Raw genomic sequence first — 25,326 nt, 5'->3', positions numbered from 1 at the left:
TTGTTTGTTCATGTGTTTTAAAAGTGATTTGCATACTTCCTTGCAATGCACATGGGTGGTAAATAAAACAATATGTGTTTAGCATTGAGGCATCTTTAGAAATATAAAGAAGAATGACTCCTGCGGTGGATGTTGTCAGCACAGAGGCCTCAACTCGACACCAAAAACATCAAAATCCACAGAAGAACTCTGACACGTTCTTTAATATGCTTTAAAAAAAAGCATCCCTAGATTCAAAAAACGCCTTTGAAATTAACTTGTGAAAAAACTATTAATGGTATTATGCTTCTGAATCCTCACTTTACTTTCAGTTCTGTATATTATGTTAGTAAGTGAGTGAAAGGATGGAAGATAAAGGTCAATGAGGCCCAACAGGTAGACGGAGCTGAATTAACAGCGAGCTGCAGCTTCAGGTGACATTGACAGTGTCTCAGCTGTTGGCAGGAAGCAGTTCCAACATCTTTGGTGCACTTTATCCCTTAATCACTGAGACCTCTGAAACTGCTGAGGCTTCTCTGTATGATGGACTTCACTATCATATGAGATGGTTTATTAGCATAGAGGGCATTTAGGGGAAGACCAGCCAGCCAATCTGTTCAGCTGGCAGCTTCGGGCGGATCTGGATCAACCTTGATTTGCTGTGTTTAAAAAATGAGATTATTTTCTTTGGGGAAACACTGAATAGAATCTTTTCAAATATGATTTTGTTTCAGCTTAACGCAGTTTTGTTTAGCGCTAGAGGAGAACTTTTAAAAAATGACTTTTTCACACCAAGGACAAATCACTCACTATAATAATTCATAAACATGTCTGAGGACAGTTACGTATTAAAGTAAAGTGAGCTTTTGGATTTTGCTTTTGGTGATGGCTATTAGTTTAAATAGATGTCTTCATTTAAGATGAGTGCAAACACTAAAGTTTTATTTTTGTAACTACATGTGTTCCACATTCAGTCATATATTCATGTCCGGTTTGGGGTGTTTGCAATATCTTTGGATCTTGCCTTTATTTTGTAGATGCACTCTTTTATATTTCCTTGTGTTTAAACTTTTTCCAAATTTCCTTGCAAGTCTTTGTTCTTGTATTTTTTTTGTTTTATTTTGGTCATCACTCTGAGCTTGTTTTACTTCCTGTCACTTTTTTGTCCCACTGATTCGATTCACCTGCCTCCTTATTTTATTCCTTGTTTATTCGGAATCCTATCTTCCCATTTTTCTGTTGTCAGTCTGTCTGCTCTTCTACTCCTATTCGGATTCTGTCTGCAAGGTACATTTTTAGTAGCAGTAGGTTTCTGCTTCTCATCTGTCGTCCAGGGTGCATTATCCAATCAGCTCTGAACGGCTTTGGTTGCATCCAGGTAAGAGCCGATTAGAAATTGCACTTACTGAAGTGTAATCTAATCTCAAAACCACCGGGAAATGTTAGGCAACAATTTCGCTTTTTTATTAACTCATTAAAATTTATATCCATTCATAAACAATGACCTCAAATGGAACTGGGCTGGGATAGATGTGGACAAGACCCAACCAGACAAAGGGTTTCCAGACATTCCTCCTTCCTGTCGTCGTCTTCACCAGCAGATCTTAATGTTTTTCAACGACTCTGCTTCTCCTTTAAGTTTAAATCTCAACCTCATCTGTTCTGTTGGATCATCTTTTGTCGGGACTGATGCTGATTAACTGTTAGCTGATTAAGGCCCTAATCATTGCATTTCACACACGGATGATCATTCTTTAAAAGCTTAGAAGTATGGTATATGATGTAGTAGAGCATAATCAATGCAGGACTCCAGAATCTGAGACATCTGCAGTTTTAAAATAAAAGCTTTCATAAAAACAATGAAACTACACACACAAGTCAGCGCCACCATCCACACACTTTACTCAATTTTGCAATTTGTCTGTTGTCTTAGTGATGTCAACCATGAAGAGTTTTACTTTTTAAATTTGGTCCCGATTACCAGAACGTGAAGCTGCGAAACTTAATGAGCCATATGTCTCGCAAAGAAAGCTACTGCAAAATAATGAACTGAATAATGCCTCTGACCATCTTGTCGAGATCCCTCTGGAGGTTGTTCTTCTCCATGTGAATCTTCTCGTAAGCCTTGATCACATCCTCCAGCTGTTCCTCTCGCTCCTTTCTCTTCTGGAGCTGAAGCGAGATACAGAAAAGGAGAAAGAAATGTAAAAAGGAAAAGGGTTACTTTTTTCCCTTCATTCCAACTTTTAAAACTTCTTCACAAAGAACAAACAAAACGGGGGTACAGCTTTCATTTTGAGAGGCGTCAAATGCGTTGGTTGAGAAACTGTTGTGTAACCAAGCAAATTTGGGGCACAGAAATCCTGAAAGCTCAGCGTTTGCCTCATCTCCAAAACAAGGATGTTCAAGTGTGTTAAAAAGAAGGATTTCTTGACATGTCGCTGATCTAATCTTCTTACAGTGTGGCATAATACGAGGGGTGAATGCCACTGGATGCCATAAAGACAGACAGCTCTGAGGGCAGTGACATGCACCAAATTGAGAGAAATGAGTTCATTTTCAAAGCAGATGAAGGCACAGAAGTGAGCCTTTTATTGAAGAATATGGAAAAATATGGTCACTTTGGACTACGCAGAAAATGAGAGCGGGAGCAGCAGCAAGGGAGTGAGATAAACAGAGGACAAAGGTATATCACTGCTGTGTGGTGGAGCACTGAAGCCTATTCAGTGTGTCTATGGTAACATATGCCTGGGGGGAAAAAAACTGGCACCAAGGCGTGTGCGGCTTGTCTTTTTTTTTTTTTTTTTTTGCCTGTCCCGTTTGGCTCTTTTGCCATCAGAATTGTTGTCTAAAGGCAAAGAAAGATGCCCAACGGATTTACTTTACCAAATTGACCATCCCAGCCTTGCCATAATGGTCCATTTGATTCACCTTTTATTGTTCATTTTATTTTCACTTACTGAATACGGGACAGACTTGACTGGGGGAAAGAAGGGGAGAAAGAAAGAGGGAAAGAGAAACAGCTGAGAAGAGGGACGGGGGAGAAGGGCAAAAAACAAAAACCAACAGAATGAGCAGAAAAAGAAAAAAAAGAAGAAAAAAAGAAAAAAAATGCATATATCGATCACCTGGATCACCTGCTGAGAAAGAAAAAAGAAAACAAGCAGAAGAGAACAAGAGTAATAGAATAAACAACATCACAATGATATATGGGAATATGACAGTAAATACTAAATATTAAACATTATTGTGCAGCACATAAGATCAGCAGAACACAGTGTGCTTTGAGGTAGGAGCCAAAAAGGGTGTAGTTTGTGGGTGTGATCACCCGTGTGTACACCTGTGAGCATGGACGCGCTTGTTTTTTTAAAAGGTTCCTTCATGTAATGATCTGCTAGAGGGTGTGGGGGGGCCACAGCCCCGTCCTCCAGGGCATGAAGCAGGTATGGAGGAGATCAAAACTCCAGACATCCAGAGGCCCCCAGAACACAAGAGACCAAGGAAGACCAACAGAGGGGCAGCCGCGCCACTGTCCCAGAAAGAGCTGAGGAGAGTCCCAGATGAGGGCTCACTCAGCAGCCGCGGAGCAGAAGCCAGGGGGAGTTGCAGTGACGCGCCCGTGAGCTCCGCCGGCAGCCAGCCGTGCCTGAGTGACCGAGCCCCAGGCCGAGAGGCCGGGGGCACCCCACCTCCGAGTGCGGCTTGTCAACAGCATCGTGACGGAGGCGAGCAGAATTACTCCAGAGCTGGATTTCTGTCCTGAGAGGCCCACAAACGCACGGTTTCCTAAAATAAGGAGATATATTCATTATCACGTTTTACATTTGCACTTCAGTGTAGATACTGTGGGCGGGATTGTTTGTTTTCCATAGTTGGTATCCCTTCGTAATTAATAGTATAAAAGAATCAGTTAGCAGTTATTAGTAGTACTTAGCGCTAAAGGAAGAATACAATACTCTGAGAATCTCGATGAAAAGGTGGAAGATTGTTTTTTTCTTTGTTATGAATGTGGAGTCCTTAAATGGAATAAAAAACTGTATTACTGTACAGTAAAAGAAAAAAGAAAAAATCCATCCATAAACTCAAAAACGTTTTTGTCAGCTGTTTAATAAACGTGCTTTTTGTGGTGCTATGCGGTTCCGTGATATTTAAAAAAGAGAGAGTGAGCGCTACGGGCCAGAGGAAGATCATATATGTTAGTTTTTTTTAGGTGTGCTGTGGCTTTAAAGAGCAGAAGCCTTCTGTGGTTAGTTTGGTTTGTTCAGTAGCTGAAGGCAGTGCTATCACGAGAGAAAACGCTGAAAACTCTGGTTACCTGGAGAGCCGTACAGTTGCAGTTTAAAGGGACAGCATCCTTAAATCAAACATACTCACAAATATAAGTTATCTCTGCAGTCTGGTGGCAAAAAAACAACAATGTAGAAGCACCTTTAGCAGCTATAACTTAAAGTAATTATTTTCAGTATGACTTTGTTGGTCTCTCACATCACTGAGGCAGAGTTTCAGTCCACTCTCCTTCGCAGTGTTGCTTCAGGTTTGAAGGCATTTATTTTGCAGCTTTCTTAAAGTCCGGTGAGGTTGAGGTCTGAACTTTGACTGGGCCCCTGCAACACTTTCCCCTTTTTCAGTCTTTCTGCTGTGCTTGGGATCATTGTCCTGTTGCATGACTCGATTTGGAGGACAGAAGGCCTCACCTCTAACTCTAGAAAAAACAAACCTAACTCCAAAGATTTGGGATGCTGTGTAAAACAACTAAAAACCTAATGCAATGATCTGCAAATCTCACCTATGTTATATTCACAATAGAATATGGAAAAAATGTTTAAAATGTCTAAACTGAAATGTACCACAAGAAAACTATCAGGTATTTTTGAAGTTCATGGGATGTGCATAATAAGATTCAGATTTTCTGGAGAAATATCTGTGCAGGCTGACATTCAGTATTGGATCCCTGTGATCTTTGGGCCCTCAGGCAGCATTGTATTAAAAACAGGCATGCTTCTGTCATGGAAATCACTGCACAGGCTAACTGTGCCATCCACTAATGCAGGTTAGCAACTGCAAGGTGCCCGGATCCTGCAAGAGAAGCCCAAATAATCATAGAAAATGGACACGCATTATGATTTGTTGTCTGCAAAACACATTAATACACTTCTTATAGTGGACGAAAGTGACATTTTATTAAAGTCCACTTAAACTAAGTCAAAGGATCAAACACAGGACTTTAACCCAGAGACTCGGGCCTGTGTCCCATATGAAACCAAAAATGGCAAAAGCATAAAATGTATATTTTCAGATATAGCTTTTCATTTTGCTTTGACACTAAAACTGCTTATTTATGTTTAGGAAGGGGTGAAAGTTCAAATAAAAATAGACTAAGTCAGAAACAAAAAATTAGGAACACCAACACAGAAATTACAGACCTTGTGATGAAAGTACAGTTATGTATATTTGGTTTCAGAGGTAAAGGACAAAAAATTCCTCACATCAAAGCAAAGGTGAAATAAAAAGAAAAGATTTTGTAGGAGTTTGAAAAAACCCCTGATGTGTCTCAGAGCGTGCGTATGAGGGTTCACTGAGGAAATAGCTGAAAAATATTATTATACGCAAAACGGGGGCAGAAAAAATGAAAAAAGCATAAGAAAGCATCATTATGTTCCCAAAGCGAGTGTTCACATGATTGTGTGATGATACATGAAACTGTAAATTTATAGGCTGTACAGTAATTCGATTTTCTCTACCTGCCTTTGATTATTGGAGGTCACCACTTCATTGAAAATATAAGGTTTGTGCCTGTCAGCATGCATAGGTGGTTGTGGTCAGGGTCTTGTACCAACAGAGCATGCTCCTGCAGCCATGAGCCTTTTAATCACTCTGACTGCATGGTATCAGCGCCCCATGACCTTGTATGTCCCACGCTAATCGTTTATGCTGCTCCCATAAACCATTTCCTTCCCTTTGTTCTGCTGTGTAGTTCTTTTTACCGCTGCTGCTACCAGTTTTACCACGGCCTTCCTGTGTCAGTCGTTTCTCAATTGTATTTCCCCACGCTCTTGTTCTCACAGACTTTGAAACAGGAGAGTTACAAGTGAGGAGAAACAAGTAGTCCGAGCACATTTCGGGCACAGCCATTCATCAAGGTTTTGGACAGCGGGAGCACATAAAGTCCACAATTAGTGCTTGTGTGCAGCATGCACACATTATGCGTGCACTAATTTAAAAATGTGTGATGCCTGTGTGTTTGTAAAAAGGCGCGCCTTCTTTAGCATTTGTTTTCTGAAGGTTTACACGATAAGCACATCTGTAGCCAGGTTTAGACCCGGTTATGCCGCGCCACCAAAATAGAGCACCAGCATAAAAATCCTGTGTCTTGTCTGTTCTCTTACCTCGTGGGTCAGGGCGTTGACTCTCTGCTGCAGGCTGCCGTTTTCTGAGTGCAGCATCGCCGTCTCTTTGCTCTCAAATGAGCAGTAGGAGTTAGTGTCCTCACCAAACTCATTGATCATGGGGAACTGCAGAGGAAAAGTAAACAAGAAGACAAAAATACATTGAGCTTGTTTATATTTTTTGTTTGCTTGGTTTTGATTTTTGTTTTTGCTGCTGTATTCTGCAATTTTTCATGAGTCCACACTGTGATCATTAATGATTCATCTTACATCAGCTGCAGCTTCTGTTTGGCCCAGATATCACTCATAGGATTGGGGAGTAGGGGGGTATTTTTCAGAGCTTTTAAACTAATTAATGAATTTCCATGTCAAGTTGTTCCAGTCATATTTCCTAATTTCGTCCCACACGGTGAAATCTGGGGAGGGCCTATTACTAAGCTTTGTCGGTCAGCCTATCCATCTCTAAGTTTGTCCATCTTCTCGTGTTTTGCGGCAAAACGTTGGAGAATGATGAAGCGCTTTTTAAAAATCACCCTTTCAAAAAATGTCATTTAAGATCCCTCAGATGAATGCAAACAGCAGCCGGTGCCTAAATCAGAAACACTGCAGTTCCTCAAATAGGCACTAGATGGTGACTCGGAAAGCAAGTCAGTCCCCATAGACTCCCAAGTTAAAGTGCCCAGCTTTATAACAACAACAAACAAGTTTACAGCCTAAAAACAAAGTTTTCATCTCTGTTGCTAACTTTCTTCTTGATAACAACTTCTGAGGATGTGAATTTATTTATAAATCCAATTATAATATAAATTCAACTTCCGTAAAAAGTTAAAGTTACACATCGTTAGAGTGGCAGCTTTGAAAAGCATGCCCTACTAGCTTTCTATTAGGCTTCACCTAACATGATTGAACAAACTGCAGGTCCAAGAAGGTTTTATTCCTGTTTTGAGGGCCTGTTGCTTATTAACCAGTCTCCCTGTCCTTACAGATGGCTGCCTGGTTCTGCCAGACGATTCTTCTTGTTAAAAAGGAGTTTTTCCTTCCCACAGTCGCCAAGTGCTTGCACATAGGGTATTGTCTGATTGTTGGGGTTTGATATCTCACCTTCACTGTCTTCAAATATCTCTAAAAACCTAAAAATGTAGTTTATTGAACACTTTGTTATGCATAAACTACAAATAATACATTGTTTTGTGTCAATTCCACATCCAGTAAACCTCTCGGGTATGAGGGAAAACCCAGACACACCTCTGAGGTGGTCAGTTAACCACTGAAATTTGCCCCATTAGTGATGCAGGTGGCTTGTTAGTCTTTAGCCTGTGGCGTTAACACTGTGTGGACTACAATTGACAGTTTCTTTATCAGAGGTTTAATCATTTATGAGCAGGCTACAAGTGACTATTTATCTGTTTCTATCATTATAACACTAAAATAATTTAACAAATGGACACAGATTGACATCTACAAGGTAAAAAATGTATAAAAAATAAACAAAGACAGATTAATGACATCTGCTTCTTGGATAAAAGTAGGTTTTCACATTCTGTGTCTCATATGGTCACTTTTAGCTCCAAAAAAGTCTTCTTTTTTTTTTTAAACTTAAAACCATCAATTTCCTATATTTTTATGTCTGTCAGAAAGATCAAAAGCCACCACGCTCAGTCTGTCCAAGTGCTCTCATACTTAACCACTGTGAAGCCCACAATTTCCCACGCACTTCTACTAAAGAGCTATTTTAAAAAATGAGCGACAAACATCTAGTTTCATTTAAAAGAAAAGCACGACTTCCGGTTTGGCGGGTCGTGTGATGGCTGTGTAGGATAGTTGCTCCCGACATTTTTTCTACCCCAATTTACCTAACTCGAAACATAAAAAGTTTGGATTTATCTTTGTGGGGTACTATACCAAGGAATAGAAATGCCCAGAAAATCCAAGAAAAAGGATGTAGGAGAACGTACTGAAGCGGAAGAAGATGCTTCGTCGCAAGCTAGCAGCAATATGGAAGAAGACCAGCAACCCGATGCTAACGCCACAGCGAAGGACCACCCAGCTACGATGGACATGATATTAAAAGAATTACGTGCTTTTAGAAAAGACACAAATGATCAGTTTAATGCTATAAGGGAGAAGGTCGTCGGCATTGGTATAAGACTCGACGAAGCAGAGGGACGCATAGACGTAATGGAGACTCGAATCCAGGCCTCGGAGGAGCTGCTAATTGAAATGGCAAATTTTCAGTTGCGATGCGAATCTAAGCTACTGGAATTAGAGGGACGGTCACGTCGCAAGAATCTTAGAATATATGGCGTGAGGGAAGGGGAAGAGGACAAATTTCCATCCGTTGTCAATTTTGTAGAGGTTCTATTTGAAAAGACAATGAGTCTCTCCCGCCCCACGGTGTTGGGAATTGAAAGAGCACATCGAGCCGGTGGCAAAAAACCCCCGGAAGGAGCCCCTCCACGCTCAATTGTAGTTAAACTCGCAAGTTATCGTAACAAAGAAGACATTATTAAGAAGGCCTGGCAGGCTAAGGGCTTCAACTTTATGGATTCTAGGATATATGTGGACAATGACTATGCCCCGGAGATACAAAGAAGAAGAAAGGAATATGCGACAGCGAAGAAGGTGCTTAAAGAGAACAATATTCGCTTCCAGACGCCTTTCCCGGTGTTGTGCCAAAAAGTGATTGTCTGCCAAAAACTGATTTCCGGTATTTGCCAAAAAGCGATTGCTCATATTTAAAGTGCTATAAGTAACTTGTTGGGCTATAATATGTTAAACATATGTCAAATGCATCCCTTATGGATGACATAAAGTCATCTTGAGCCACAAACAACATTCGTGTAGCAAGATACAAGCCGCAATCAGTTTTTGGCAGCGACTTTTATATAACCTTTATTTATGCAGTAAAAAAAAATCTCATTAACATTAAAAATGTATTTTGTAAGAGTAAGTTGCCCAACAGGACAGCAGAAATGGCAGCAAATATTACAATAGTTCTGTAAAAATATTTTAAGTGGGGATAAAGGACCGGATTGGTTATAATGTAAGTACAAGTTGTAAAGATACTTAAAAAACAGATAATTTTTTAATTCTTTATGTAACCCCTTTGTATCCCCTGTTCACCGAAGTCTATTTACGAACATACGTAAAGATATTACACATAAAAAATACACAGAAACACTGGAAATCACTTTTTGGCAGACAATCACTTTTTGGCACAACACCGGCCAAGCTAAGGGTGTTCTACAGAGAGGGAATTGTGACATACAACACGGCGCACGAAGCGACTACCGATATGGTGAAGAGGGGATTATCGGTAGAAGTTGTGAAAGACAGAGACTCATTCTTGGATCAAATAAAACAGCACACTTGGCAAACAAGTACGAAGAAGAAAGGTGGAAACTCGACTCCAAAGCTGGGTTTCAAGGAACGCCTTCAGATATTTAGGCACCAAGATGACAGTGGATAAACAGCAAGTGTGTGACGGAGCACTATACTAGAGGTAAACTCAAGAATATTGAGACCTAAGATGAACTGTGAATATGAATTTTATTTCGATTTACTTGTTTTGTTATATAATTAGTTAATCTTATAAAGAGGGCATATAAAATTACATTAAAGTCGGGTCATTTATTTGCACAATAAGTTGGACCCTACAGACCACTGGGCTTTCGGCCTGTGTGCCGGAGAGGGCACTCTTCCACAAGTGGACAGAAGAGTTTTTCCCTCACCAAATATAGCTAATATAGCGATTATGTTTTTGGAAGTCAACATGATTATATGTTTTCGTTGTATAATGTTTTTTTTTTTTTTGGGGGGGGGGGGTTTCTTCTTTTCTTTTTTCTCTTTTCTTTTCTGTTTTGGGGGAGTACCTTTCGATCTTTGGCTATGTACAGAGATTGGAATTATATAAGGTCGTACATCAATGCCCTGTAAGGTAACTAAAATAGTGTCATTTAATGTAAATGGTCTGGGGAGCCATATTAAAAGAAGTAAAATTATGTCAAAAATAAAAAGAGAACAAATAGAAGTTGCCTTTATACAGGAATCTCACTTATCGAAGCTCGAACATGATAAATTAAAGAAATGGAAATTTAATCAGTATTCCTCTTCCTGCCCTCAGAGTCCTAAAAGGGGTGTGGTAATTCTAATCTCTAGTAGGTTAAATTTTGAATGCATCCAAGAAATCAGTGATAAGGAGGGGAGGTTTGTGTTAGTCAAAGGGTACCTGGAGGGTATACTGATTACTCTTATAAATGTATATGCTCCCCCAGGATCAGAGATAAAATTTTTCAAAAAGGTTTTTGAATTGATTGTTGGAGAGGCACAAGGTACTCTGATTTTGGGAGGAGATTGGAATGTTCGCCTCAACCCGTCCTTGGACTCATCAAACCCACACGCTCCGGGATTGAATAAAACAACCAAAAACATCAAATTAATCTTAAAGGACGTAGGGCTCATAGATGTATGGAGAGAACTAAACCCCAACAAGAAGGATTATACCTTTTTTTTCTCACCCTCATTCATTTTATTCTAGATTGGATTATTTTTTTATGTACCAAAAAGATTTTAGCAGGGTGATCAATTGCAGGATAGGAGTGATGGATTTATCAGACCATGCCCCATTGTACCTGGAAGTAGTGCTTGGATACGAAAGAAGAGTTACATCCTGGAGATTAAATACAAGTATTCTAAGCACGATGAAAGAACAAATTAGTCAAGATATAATAGATTATATAGCGGAAAATAATAATGAAGAAGTTTCCCCAAGTATTCTATGGGACGCCCTAAAAGCAGTGATAAGAGGAAAACTCATAGGTTACAGCGCTAATTTAAAAAAGAAGAGAAATGAGCATTTAAGAAAACTCCAGACACAACTACAATATCTTGAAGATGCCCATAAAATAAGCGCAGTTACAAACTTACAATTAGAAATACAAAAGAAGAAAAACGAAATCGATGAAATTTTTTCAAGTGAAATACAAAAAAATATGGTTTTTTTTAAAACAAAGATACTATGAGGTAGGAGGCAAATCTGCTAAATTACTGGCTTATAAATTAAAAAAACAACAATTAGAAAATACAATATATAAAATAAAGGACCCTCAAACAAATAACATTGTGTATAAACTTGAAGATATACAGTCAGCCTTCCTAAAATTCTACAAAGAACTATATACACAACCTAGAGTGGATATTAAAGGTATGATATCTTTTTTAGATTCATTCGACTTACCAAAGTTGAATGAAAAACAGAATATAACCCTAATCAAGGACATATCTGAATTTGAAATTAAAAAAGCTATTACAAAATTGAAACCGAATAAATGCCCAGGCCCAGATGGATTCCCATCAGACTGGTATAAAGAAATGAAAGAGGTACTGATTCCTTTGATGAGAACATCATTCAACTATATTTTAAAGACGGGAGTAATTCCCCCATCTTGGAATGAGGCTTCTATCTCTATAATAGCTAAAGAAGGAAAGGACAGGCTTGACTGTGGAAATTACCGCCCCATTAGTGTTCTTAACCAGGACTTTAAGATATTTACATACATTCTTGCCAAAAGAATTGAAAATATTCTTGTTCAGATAATTAGTTTGGATCAGACTGGTTTTATTAAGCAGAGACAAACGCAAGATAATGTTCGCCGAACACTACACGTTATTGATTATGTTAGGAAAAATAAAATTCAGATGGTCCTTATGAGCTTAGATGCAGAAAAGGCCTTCGATCGGGTTAATTGGGAATTTTTATACAAAGTCATGGATAAATTCGGATTCCATCAATCGTTTATCAGGATTATACAAGCATTATATAAATCACCAAAGGCAAGAATCAAAGTTAACGGGGCGCTTTCAAATGTTTTTAACCTACAGAGAGGGACACGTCAGGGTTGTCCTCTAAGCCCCTCACTCTTTGCTCTCTTCATAGAGGCCCTGAGTCAAAGTGTAATACAAAGCAATACTATTACTGGAGTCAAGATTAGGGGTCGAGAGCATAAGATTTCCTTGTTTGCTGACGATATTTTGATTTATTTGACAAATCCAAACACTACTTTCCCCAAGCTATTGTCACTTCTGGAGATCTTTAGTTCAATATCAGGTTATAAACTAAATATATCGAAGACTCAGATATTAACTTTTAACTATGAGCCCAATTATGAAATTAAGGCTAAAGCCAATTTGAAATGGGAAACGGAGCAGATGAAGTATCTTGGAGTAAATATTACTAAAGATCTGTCTAAGATATACAATGCAAACTTTAATCCTTTAAGTTATAAAATAAATGAGGATATTAAAAGATGGAATTTATTACCATTTTTAAATTTTGAATCACGTATAGATACAGTTAAAATGAATATCTTGCCCAGGATGCTCTACCTATTCCAAACACTCCCTGTAGAAATAACTGACAAACAATTTCGGGAATGGGACAAAATAATCTCTAGGTTTATATGGCAGGGGAAAAAACCACGGATTAAGTACCAAACTATTCAGTTGGCTAAAGACAAAGGAGGGTTGGGGTTCCCATGTTTGAAAGACTATTATATTTCTGCTCAATTGAGGACATTAGTGTGTTGGTGTAATGTAGATTATCAAGCGAGATGGAAAGAACTAGAAACAGTGACCTTAAAAGATTCTCCAATTCAGGCAATTCTAGGGGATGTGACACTTATTAAAAAACAAATTCATCAAGGAAACCAATGGATTAACCTACCTTTAAAACTCTGGTTACAATTTCTTAATAAGAATGATTGGATTGAAGAGGTTAGGATTTTAAGATGGTGCGCTTTTGACAGTGATTTTTTACCTAATGAATTAGACGTAAGATATAAAAAATGGTCTGGACAAGGTTTAACGGCATATTGTATGTTTTACGATAAGGGAACTCTTAGGGACTTCCAATCAATAAAAGATCAATACCAGTTAAGTAAAACGGACTTTTTTAGGTTCTTACAAATTAGGCATCATCTATATAATTTTATACCTAAGAGAACAGATCTTTTTTCTTTAGCTGTTCTGAGTATATTTGTCAAGGCTTATCAGGCTGACACAGGCCTTAAGGTGATTTCAAGATTGTACAAGGGTATACAAGAGGTTAAGAAGTGGAATACTACCTACATCAAAAAAAAATGGGAAAATGAAACAAATATAGCAATATCAGATAACATTTGGTATGAGCAGTGCGCTTTTCAGTGGAGAATTTCTAGTTCTAATACATGGAGATGTTACGGTTGGAAGAGTATCTGTAGGTTTTTTATTACCCCTGCACAAAGTAAACATTATTTTAATCACTCTAATTGCTGGAGAAATTGTGGGGCCCAAGGAGTAAAACATTTTCATCTGTTCTGGTCTTGCCCAAGGATCAACATTTTTTGGGTATTGATCCACTCTGAGTTGCAGATTATTTTTGGTATGCAGCTTCCCTTTAATTGGGACGAACTTTTGTTTGGATATTTATACTCAGTAAATGTAGATAAAATGTCTAAGCAGTTGTATGGTATCCTGAGTTTGGCTGCCCGTAAAATTATTACCAAGAAATGGCTTAGTGTGAAAATTCCATCACTGGGTGATTGGCATGAGACTGTACATGGGATGTTTAAAATGGAAAGAATTACCTTCATTAAAAGACTCCAGTTTGATATATTTAGTGAAATTTGGGGTAAATGGAAACACTACATCCGGTTAAGGAGACCCGATCTTGTTTGAATCTCTGTAACTATATATGCCACATTTCTGAATCGTTATGTGTTTATATGTATATGTTAGTATGTATGAGACTACAAGTGAACACATATGTAAGTAGGTATGTGTATGTATGCTTAAGAATATGGGTGTGTGAGTGAATATGTGTGTGCGAGTACATACACACTAGAGGGTACACCCGTCTGTTTTTCTTATTTTCATTTATTTATTTTTTTATTATTTACGTCTGTTCTTGATTATATGTTTATTTTGGATTATTTGTGTTTATATAGGTTGTTTAATAAAAAGAGAATAACAAAAAAAAAAAAAACCCTGCGATGCCAAGTGTGTCACACTTGATAGTTGAATACTTACTTGATACTTACTTGATACTTTTTGTGATACTTTGAGAACGCTACATTGTCAGCACAATAACATTTTAAGCAAAAACTGAATGAAAATGATGGATGTAGTAAAAAATGGTTACAAATTAAAGGTCATAATTGTTCATTGTAAACTGATGCATTTTAATTGTAAAATGCATCAAAATCCCAGCCCAATAAGTCTCATGTACATAGAGTTAAATGTGACTCAGTCCTCATCTACCTCATATTGTAGATATAATCATGCATTTGAGACTCAGCTGGAAGTTATCTGATCTATTTGTAAATTACAAATGAGGCAAATTTTTGTTTTTCTCATGAACACCGTTTGTGTAACTCTTAATTTTTTTTTTTAAGTCAGTAATTGAAATTGAAATCCACTTATCAAGTTGTAATTCTTTACAAATTTTTGTTACATTTACCCTTTTAAAAACATTTAAATAATAAAAATGTGGCAAATATTATATTTTTAGTTTTTTAGATTTTTCTGAATTTTGATTGGTGACACTGACTGTGAGAAGTTTTTGAGTGATTTCCAGCACATTTGGTTACGACGTGTGCCGAATAAACATGTGAGGAAAGATAAGCTGTGGTTATAGATTTCATTGCGCTTTAGTTTAAACAAACTTTTGGTTTTAGCTGACAAGGTGTACAGGTATTCATGGTCGTCAAGGGACCAATCCTGCATTTTTCCTTTGGCCTATTTCGTTGTGTTTGTTTGTTTTTGTTTTTTTTATATTGGCACCTCTGTGTTCAGGACATTGTAAGTCATGGTCATAGCATGAAATATGCTAAGAATGCAGGATCTGGGACGATGAGATCGGAGTAAAATTTTTCCTCCTGTGATGGTGAAAAATAAAAAAAGGAAAAAAAATAAAAATAAAAGAAAAGCACAATAATTATTTAAAACACCTGTTTATTGCAGGTTTTAGTAAGCATAATTCAAGCAGGAGTAAATTGCTAGTGATTGGCACTATTTTCACCGTTGCATTAATACACATTTGGTGCTATAATGAGTATTTCAACTCTCAGAATCGTGTATGCGAGACTGACTCGAAATAAACTGCAGAGTGTGCTCATGGTAATGAAGGAATATGTCACCCAGTGCAACAGCGAGGCTCACTGATGTGTTAGTAATAAATTCTGACAACAATGGAGCTCTTTAAGAACAGCAGAATCAGGCACAATACTTCTAGTTGGATCGGTGCTGATTTGTCTTTGGATGTGATTTGTTGACAATCTGAAAAACATAGAAATTGCTAGTTTTATTACTAAGACACAGGCAAGGAAATAATAAAGGATGGCAGAGAACCGGCATTTTAGCAAATACATCGCTTACATTTAAAATATGCTGGAATAATTTCATTATATGTAGCTGAATTTATGCCGGTGTGATTTATTACATCATCATCATAACTTTAGAAAAGGAGTTAATGGACTTTATTACATTTACTATTGTTTTCTAGTGTCGGCGGTCATGGTCCTGAACTCCTGTAGTTACCAGAATGCTTTGATAGAAACATACACGTTATATAACTGCGTGTGTCGTTCAACCTAAATGAACACATTTACATTTAAAGTGCCTACCATAGGCTCAGAGGGCTATTCATTTTCTGTGTGAAGTCATTGTTTTGCTGATGCAATGTCTGTTCGAGGAGCAAACAACCCTTTTCCATTTAGTGCAACACCTCTCTCTGCTCAGTTTAACAGTAAATGTTCCCAACGTGGGCAATCCCAGAGGGCATCAAGTATTCTCACGCCGCTGAGCATCAGGAACGCCGACAACAACCTTGATTTACCCATGAACAAAGCAACAAAAAAAACCCACTTCCATTTGTATCACTGCAGCAGCTGTGCTGAGGAACCTTGAGCTACACTTAGGACTACTAAAATGTCTTCCATTTGTAACTGATAACAGCTGGATAACAGCTGGATCAGGTGTTAAACAGTATTCGTGCCATGGTTTTTGGTTTCCGCTCTGTTACTTCCTCCTTTCTTTAGTAATGCTTGGTTCTTGTTCATTCCAATTTTCTGCAACACCTGATACCAAACAGATAATCATATTCCCCAGTGTATACTTTGCTGCATGTGCAAACATACATAGAAATACAGCATATAAAGCAGAAAGCAGGCACACGATTGTCCCAAGCGGACCTATGTGGATAAAACATTAAATGCATTAATGTATTGTTTAGGAGTCAGATGGTCTTCAGATGGCACTGAATGGTGGATCTGAACTCAAAGTCTAATGGTACTTTATGACAGATCCTCCACCATGTTTCACAGATGGCTGTAGACTCTCACCTCTCTCCTGCCCTCCATACATATTGATGGAGTTTCAAAATTGGAGTCATCATGCTGTAAAACCAGGCATTTTAACACGGGAGTCTGTGGAAACTGACTTCCCTCAAGTGTCCATTATAAGAATTTTTGGCACTTCCACATTAGCTTCACTTGTCTGCTCCGGAGGGGGATGCTTAAATATTCAAAGCTGAAAAAAGGCACATGTTCTATTTACATAGGCACAGGTGTGACAGCTTCTACTCCAAACAGCAAACATCTGCACCTGCTCTTCCAAAATCAACATCTGTCTCTCTGGGAGAGGGCCCTGAACAAACCACAGTTTGAGAGTAAGTCAACAGCAATGTGGCGGCCTGAAGCCTCGAACAACAGCTGCTCACTAGAATGATGCAGGACTTCGGTCTTACTTCTCCATACCTGCCACCCCTCTCATGCATTTCCAGCACATGTTTTATCTCTTGCAAACAATAAATCATAGAAAAGCCAACAAAATTCATTCAGAATCTCACCCTGACTCTTCAACCTGGTATCACGGCAAAATGTGTAATATACACACAATCAGAAGTAATCGTGGGAAACAGACATTATTACCACATTTACATGTAAATACATATTAACCGCCTAGCTTAATTGTTTCTGGTAACTTAGGACCCGGGAATGCACTTTTTTGCTCACTACCGCCTTCTTGGCTTTAAATGTATTATCTCCCCCTGCTGGAAATGCAACATCTGCACGTGTGCCCATTTTACGGGCACGGTTAACCGGCATGTCTGTTACACCCTTTGTCGTGATATGGGGTTGGAGTCGTTCTGGTTGACTGTTTCTTTCACAAACAGTCAACTCAAACATAGCTGAAGCTTAAAATTCTCCCCGGTAGCTCGTAATACTGCAACAGCTTGCATCTTTTTGGAACTGTCTTCATTATCACAGCAGCCTCTTTCACAATTTTTCAGTCATTTAAAACATTTTGTTCTCTGTTCACATGCAGCAGAACAAGAGCTACACTGTTAATGATGCTCTCCAATACTGTAAGCAGTACAGCTTATTAAAAGTCCTTGTGTACCTGAAGGAGAATTAGGCAGTGAAGGCTGAGGGAAATTCAGATACATCACTACTTCATAGCCATATTATTTCTAGAATAAGTAGACCACAGACTAATGATGATCACAATGTAGGAGTGATTTTTCTCCAATCCTTCTGTGTTCTTAATTTGAACCATTTAGCTCTCCCTTGCTCCGTACATCATTATCTCCCTCCACTCCTTCATTTCTCACCCTCTCTCCGTGTTTATCAACGCATGATTCCGCCCATGTTGCTCCTTCTTTCCACTTCTTTTCCCATTTTTCCTCATTTTCTGTCCTCCCACGCTATTTCTTTACGCTCATTTGCCTTCCCTTTCCCCGTTAAATCAACGTGCTGGTCCAACCACTGCTGCGAGGTGGATTTCTGCCTCACCAGCTTTCTCACCCAACCAAGAACTGCTTTGATATCCACCGACAAAGTTGCAGGTCCAGCTGTGCAGAAATATTTACTGTCGCTGACGTTATCTTTGGAAACTAAGACGTTTTTGCTTGAACTCTTTGTCACAACCCTTCTGCTGAATCCCAGTAGATTTCAGTGCTAATAGTGTACATTCATGCACTTAATCAACCCAGTTTTGTCAGTGACAGCGAGCACTTAAACTGAGGCATGGGATATGTTTTATATGCAAACCTGTAAAGCCATACGTTAGTGATGTTATTCAACGAAGCCTTGCAGCACACACTATTTGCGTCACGTTGACACGGGGAATTTACATGCCTTTACTTGGTGGCACAGAAAATGCATGAATAAATATGCATAAATATGCTTTTATTCTCGGTTCAGATTTACTGCAAAGTGTGTTTTATGCAACTCATCGAACAGAACACAGATACGAGAATCAATTCGATTACTGTAACCTATCAAAGAAAACGCAGTCAATAAAAATAAATGTGTGATTTCCACATCTCTTTCTTGCTTGTGAAGTTTAAACATATCAAATTTGACAACTCTAATGCAAGCTGTCACCTTAGAAGTAAATGCCAGCACCGAGAGCGTATTGAGTGGGGAATTAAAAATATAAACTTAAAAATACACAAAATTGACTGTTTTCTGCCAGCATTGCTTTCATGCCTTATTTGTAGCCATAGTTTCCTTTTAGCTCCCGATGAAATGCTCCTCTGACTGACATCCATTTTGTATGCAAAAAGTGAAATGATGTATGAAACACAGCCTGAAGCAGAAAGCCTGAGTTAATAAAGACACCACTGGAAGCGTGAACGTGCAGCTGAACATTTGCACCTAAAAAAGTATCCGAGTATGCATATGAGTTTAATATCTCACTAAGTTTGTTGAGATGTGAGACAAACTCCTGAGGTCTTCAGCTCGTCTGGTCTCCTGTGATTTTTTTGACACCTCTGCTAGTTGAGTAACTTGAGTGGATTTAGTTCGGGATTACGTAAAAGTTGCACAAAACTGCTTCATTCTTGGCTTTAAGCCTTTAACTTTTGGATTTAAGTTGAATCTCGATCCAAAAACCTTCGGAAGGACTCCTTACAAATAAAAGAAAAAGCAAAACACATATCAAACTGACATTATGTTGATGTCCTCAAGAAATGATCACAGACTAATCTGGATCGATATAACCTTCTAGGGTCAGTGCATACAGACAAATATTTGGAATTAATTTCAGGCTCTGATACATGTTTACAAATGTCATTTAGTATCATTTAAAGGAAAAAAATTTTGGCTTCTGTGCCATATATCACAGAATAATTCCCTCCTTTCAGGTTAATGTTCATTCTCCAGCTAGCCAAGGATCAAAGCCGACCAATCACAGAGCATGAAAGCTCCCTCTTTCATCTTTTTTGTGCACAATCTCACTACTTCAATAAAATGGAAGGTGAGTGGACAGCAGTCTCCCCTTTTGAGCAACTTTCAGTAAATAAAATAAAAAAAAACACACATTAGCCTCATCCTCTCCAGTACTGCAGTTTTTCTGTCTGATACCAACAAGGTCAAAAACAACTGTGCGAGTCTGAGTTTGCTGTAATGTTTGACATTAGGAGTGAAAAACTCTTCACCTTGATCTCATAGATCTTCAGCTTCCTCTTGATACTGGTGTTCTCCCGCTCCAGGCAGGCCAGCCTGGTCTTGATGTCCTGATAGGCGGTGATAAGGGCGAAGTGGGAGGTTGAGTAGACTTCATCATGGGGCAGCGGCGAAGACCGCCACGCAACGCTGCCACAGCCATCCTCCTTCAGGCCTCCTGCGTCGCCGCCTCCACCGAGCAGCCCCAGCTCCCCTCCGCCTCCAAACAGAGATTGCATCACTCAGAGCTTCAAGCTGAGGGCACACAGAGACAGATATTTGCTTATTAATTATTAAACTGCCAGATTGTTTCCATTCAATTAAATGCACCATCCAAAAATAAAGTAATTAAAAAAGAAACATTTCATAACTCTGGCTGGGGTCGCCTCTCGGTGCTACAGCAGCAATCCAAAAAACATCAAGCACTCAGCTACTCGCAACAAACAAAAAAGAACAAAGCAGTTTTCTATCGAGAGCAGTCGGACTGCTGGCACACACAATGTAAAATATTCAAAAGCACAGTGGGTACCGAGAGACACGGGAGGATGACTGAGGGGCACGTGAAATTTAGAGATGGCTTACTGTGTCTTAGGAGTTCAGATGTACTGTAGGTGCAATGATCCAGTTAGCCACAATATCACATCGGGTGTGCTTACGCATAAGCTGCCCCCCACAAAAGAAATGCCAGTACACACAGAGCTACCTGATTATTCACTGCCCCATTCTGACAGAAGGGAAGCAAACTCGAGAAGCAGCGTGACCGCATATCAGGTCAGTGCAGCGGACACAAAGAGATGCAAATTTGCTCTGGATAACAAGGTGAGGGAAAGACACAGAGATCTTAACGTGTTTTAGCTTGAACAAATCATTTGTCTGCAATCAGAAGGTTTTGAAGGTACAAAACAAAGAAACTGAGAGAAATGAAATAAAGAGAAAGCAAGCCGTAGACGGTTTTTAGATAAGTCAGAGCACAGCTTTAGATCATGAGTTCGAAAGATTTTTTTTTTCTTCTTCTGTAAAATCAAACATATTTCAGCATAAAAGCACCCTATTTGAATATGATTAGACTCCGTAGTGTTGCCAACAGATAAAGACTTCAAAACAATCCACTGCACTGGTTCCCAAATATTTCTGAACCGCTGAGCCCATCCATGTATGTGTTTTTAATGGCACTTAGCTTTCAGTGTTCACCCAGACTTTGGGTCTCTGGAGGGCTGAGATGGATCAGTGTTTCTTTGAGCCTGTTTAAAATCTTTCCATCACTTCCATTTAAAAATAACAGCTTACTTTTGTGCTTTTTTTTTTCCTTTTGTGTGCCTGCTTTGTTATTGCCTGCAGGATAACTACACAGTGTTTTAATATGACTTCTGCATTGTTTTTAATATTGTGATTTTGGGTCTTCGTTACTTATATTTTTCATTTAATATTCTGTATTATATAATGTAAGTCTATGAAGCAAACACTGCCCTTGTTCTTGTCTTTTATTTCCCTTTTTTTTTCGCTGTGATTTTACAATATATGGCACTCAAGGTTCATCTCTGGATAAAACGCCGTGCTCCTCGTTGTCTCTTTTCACTTAGCTCTCCAGTCACAAAGAAGGGAAGGGTGGGACACATCAATCATCACATCCCACTCAACAAAAAACGTCTGAGAAGTTAATGCTGCCGCTCTCCCTGCACGGAATAACGTGTCAACATTTTAATTTATGAAGGGCATTTCTGTTGGGAACATTTAGATTGCTGTGGGTCTGGAGGTTAAGCAGCAGTCGGCTAGGGCCAGAAATTTGCAGTGAATTGCTTTTGCGGATATTCTTTAACAAAGCAAACAAACACCTGTGGTGATAAAATGTTTTCAGAAGACAGCCTGGTGTTTTCAGCCTATTCCGCCTCCCAAGTTCTCTGTATCTCCTGAGTTCAATTAGCCACTCACAGCAATATAAATACACTTTTCTGAAGTCGGATTTGTATCTTTTTCTCCAGGCTTAACCAGGATATGATGCTTACATGTACAAAACTGTGATTATTAGCAAAACAGTAAAGCACACGTAATCTCGTGAACCCTTTGGCCTTCATTACCTCGGCCTTTTGCATTTAATTTTTGGTGAGAAGTCCCTCACAGGTGCATGAGTAACCAGTGCATGTACTGTAGCTGATATGTTAATCAGAGTATGATTTGCATATGAGTTGGGTTTGCTGTCTTGTTCCATTTCACAGTACTTAAAAAAAAACATGAGCTCTGACAGCCTAGACTCCTTGAGTGGCATGATGAATGAGCTGAGTAGCTAGCTGACCACGCTGGCCTCCCTCCCCTGCCCCGAAGACTCCGGGCTGGGCTGTCAAAAGTGATAAATGGCGCCTGTGATGTCACTATCCTCTTTTAATTCCGCTACAAAGGGCACAAGCGCACAAAAGTCATACTAGACGTAGCAACAGCGGTTTGATTTACTGGTACTAGAGGAGTTACACAACAGCTAGTTGATTTGATGTATACTGGAATGGATGCCTTCCTGACTCCCAGCATTGCCTTGTGAGTCAGCGATTGCCCACTGAGCTATTTTCATCTGCTCCCTTCCTCCACGGTGCTATTTTCCTTGTGTTTCAAGAGAGAGGGGAATAAAGCCTCAGCCAATCTACGGCTCTTTTCCTCGCTGGTCTAACGGGATGATCCAAAAGCACTCCCACGAGCACAGGCACGCACATACACACACACACACACAAAAACACTGAGTAAAATGCACGCGTGGACAAAAATGCCTGTTTGATCTAGCAGTGCCCATCACCTGCCAACTGCCTGGACAGTAGTGTTTAAGCTGGGAAGATATTAAGGCTCCGTGATGTATACTGTGTTGACATCATGCTGTCAAGTCTGAGGCAGTTTACTCTGGCAAACACTGCGTCACTATAATATCATATCTTTGCACATGGTGTCTCATATAGCAGGAGGAAAGATAAACAGTTTGTACAAAAAAAGGGAGCAGAGGGAGAATAACACTGAATACCATTAAAATGGAAATATTGGTGAGACAGCGATTGGTTTCTTTTAACCACGACAGAAATGTTTTTACAACTGCAAATCTGCAATAATCAGTGTTGTTGTTTTAGCAATAAAAATTCTAATGAAAAAATGTGACCTCTCATGTCACATTTCTTCATTAGATGATTTCATTAGATGATTCTTATATAGTGCGTTTTATCCAAAGAGACGGATATTTTTCTTAAAGGTTGGCACAGACAAAAACAGATCTAATTTAAGAGTGTACATATCATGTGTATTAAATGGACTCAGACATAACTTCAGGTGAGTACTACGTTTGCTATATGTTTATATTAAAGTAGGTAAGTCTTTGTTAACAGTCACGTTGTGTTGTTCGGTTTCTGTCACTGGTGTCCCAGACATGAGCGACAATGCCAGAACCTCTTGGCATCACTATTAAATGCACTAGATACTGTTAGGTGCCAAATGTGAGCATGCAGGTTTCATTTTGGAAAGGGGCACTTTTCAACCCAATCCTCTCTCTTCTCCTAAGCTCATACATGGAACGCTGGAGCCTAAGCACAATTTTCTGGCTAACAATCTTGTGGCTAACTCATGTGTTATTAGCTTCTGTTGGTGCTAAAATTCTGTTCACATGCACAGTGACAAAATCAGCTTGGTTTTGTAGTCTGAAGTATACTTCATTATGTGTTCTCCTTGGAAACTATTGTTGTCCCGATGCGCTCTGACATCCTAGTGCCACCTGAATCTGTTGTTAGGAATGTTATATTTATGTGTATTTTCTTCTTATTGTAGTCTGACTGCCAACAACTGAGCTATTTATGTCATAAATCTGATGCATATCTTTTGGATTACACTACAGCTTCTAAAGATGGACGTAACTTCTGGGTCTGAAAAATGAAGCAGAAGTGCCTTAAACCTCCAATTCTTTTAGTAGCCACCGGCTGGGATACCGTGGCTCCAAAAACAACTTGCAGTCCTTTAGAAATCATGACGAGTTTAAGGCCTTGGTCATTACACTTGTCCGTTATGTAAATTTTTGTCCGATTATCTAGGCCATGCCCATTGGTTGATGACTTGCTGATTGGCAAGCCATTAGCCAATGAGTGTGTAGTTTCATAGCCAGTTAAAATACAAAGATGGCAACGTTGAAATTGTTTGTCCCAAGGATTAGAAATGGGGCGTCACAAACCAATGGGCAATGTTACGGTAGCTACTTGTATACTGTCTATAGTTTAAAAAGATCTGTTAAAGAGTTAAATTAATTCTTGCTGTGTCCATAAGTATATATGAAATCACAAGTCGTTTTTATTTGCAGTACTGGACGGCAAGAAATGAGCACAAGATAGTCAATAACAGCGAAATCTGATGATCTATCAGGACAACACAACAGAGGTAAAGTTAACTAAGAATCAACACAGATCATCAGTTAGTCAAAAGAATTTTGTCACATTAACTTTCAAGGTAAAGAAAAACACTGAACAATGTCACGTCACATGTTCAGAGGTCATATTTCTGGCACAGGTGGAACCTCATTATGTCTCTCAACAACAACAAAAACGTAGTACTGGTAGGATGCTCTACTGCCCTCAAGTGACCCAAAAGAGTTAATACAACTTTAACCACAAAACTGTCCATGTTTGCTTTGGAAGGCTGGCCAAGGTTTTCTTTTCTCATTTAAACATGAGCTCTTGGATGCGATCCAAAGTACTCAGGTAGGATGCCGCTTCCATCCAAGCTCGTTCAGCTGCTGTGGCTATTAAACTCTCCATTAGCGCGGCTCGGTTAATTGTTCTCCATTTTCACACGTGGTCTTAAACTAATCCCCAGCAAGAACAACGTGTTAATATCTGGAAGAGCTGCTTCTATGTATTTATGTATTTATCCATTTATTTGTTTTGCTCAGCCTGGTAAATCACTTTGAATAAGTCATGGCAAGATGGTGATATATTATAAAAATACAACCTCAGGATAGATTACCAAATTACATTTAAACCAAACAAACCTACAACAAAGTAAACTTTCACCACGTAGTATTGGGTGGAATTATTTACATTAAAATTATATGATCTGCCTACATATAGGCTGCATATCTAAAAAAAAAAAAAAAGATATTATAGCACCATGTGGATATTTATATTCAGCACCCCGTGCAAAACATAAATCATGCCATAAATTCGAAAAGAATTATGTGCTGGCCGTGGATATCTGAGTAATTTGCATAGAAAATAATTTCCTCTAGTTGCACAGAGAGTGCCGTGGATGATGATCAGTTTGTCTTCTGATAGGTAAGGACCAGAACTCGGGAACATCTGTGTTTTGTGCTCCTCTCATTTATCACAGTGATGCATTTATCACATATACACACTCACAGCTCCTCTACTCAAAATATCCCTCTGATATCTTCATGCCGTCCCCTCTTTTCCACTCTTCTATCCCCTCTCTGTCTCTTGTTTGTACCACAAGGCTCATTTGCTGAGGTT

At 39.0% G+C, this 25,326-nt stretch overlaps 1 protein-coding gene across 1 annotated transcript in view; it reads right to left on the bottom strand.

The window, feature by feature from the left end:
* tbkbp1 (TBK1 binding protein 1) overlaps nucleotides 1-25,326 on the bottom strand; it is an 80,815-nt gene that overhangs the window by 26,128 nt on the left and 29,361 nt on the right. Inside the window, exons 2-4 of the mRNA XM_085285245.1 lie at nucleotides 19,843-20,104; nucleotides 6,366-6,491; nucleotides 2,047-2,151 (exon numbers count right to left, since the gene is read on the bottom strand). Coding sequence (XP_085141371.1) covers nucleotides 2,047-2,151; nucleotides 6,366-6,491; nucleotides 19,843-20,088 — 477 coding nt within the window. The 5' untranslated portion in view covers nucleotides 20,089-20,104. The remainder of the gene's footprint in view (nucleotides 1-2,046; nucleotides 2,152-6,365; nucleotides 6,492-19,842; nucleotides 20,105-25,326) is intronic.

Source organism: Mchenga conophoros, linkage group LG8 (genome assembly GCF_057382185.1).
Source record: "Mchenga conophoros isolate Kocher_MC1m ecotype Shallow Benthic linkage group LG8, M_conophoros_male_GT1.1, whole genome shotgun sequence".
Lineage (NCBI taxonomy): Eukaryota > Metazoa > Chordata > Actinopteri > Cichliformes > Cichlidae > Mchenga > Mchenga conophoros.
Note: the sequence above shows the minus strand (reverse complement) of the source record. Positions and strands in the feature narration are given on the sequence as shown.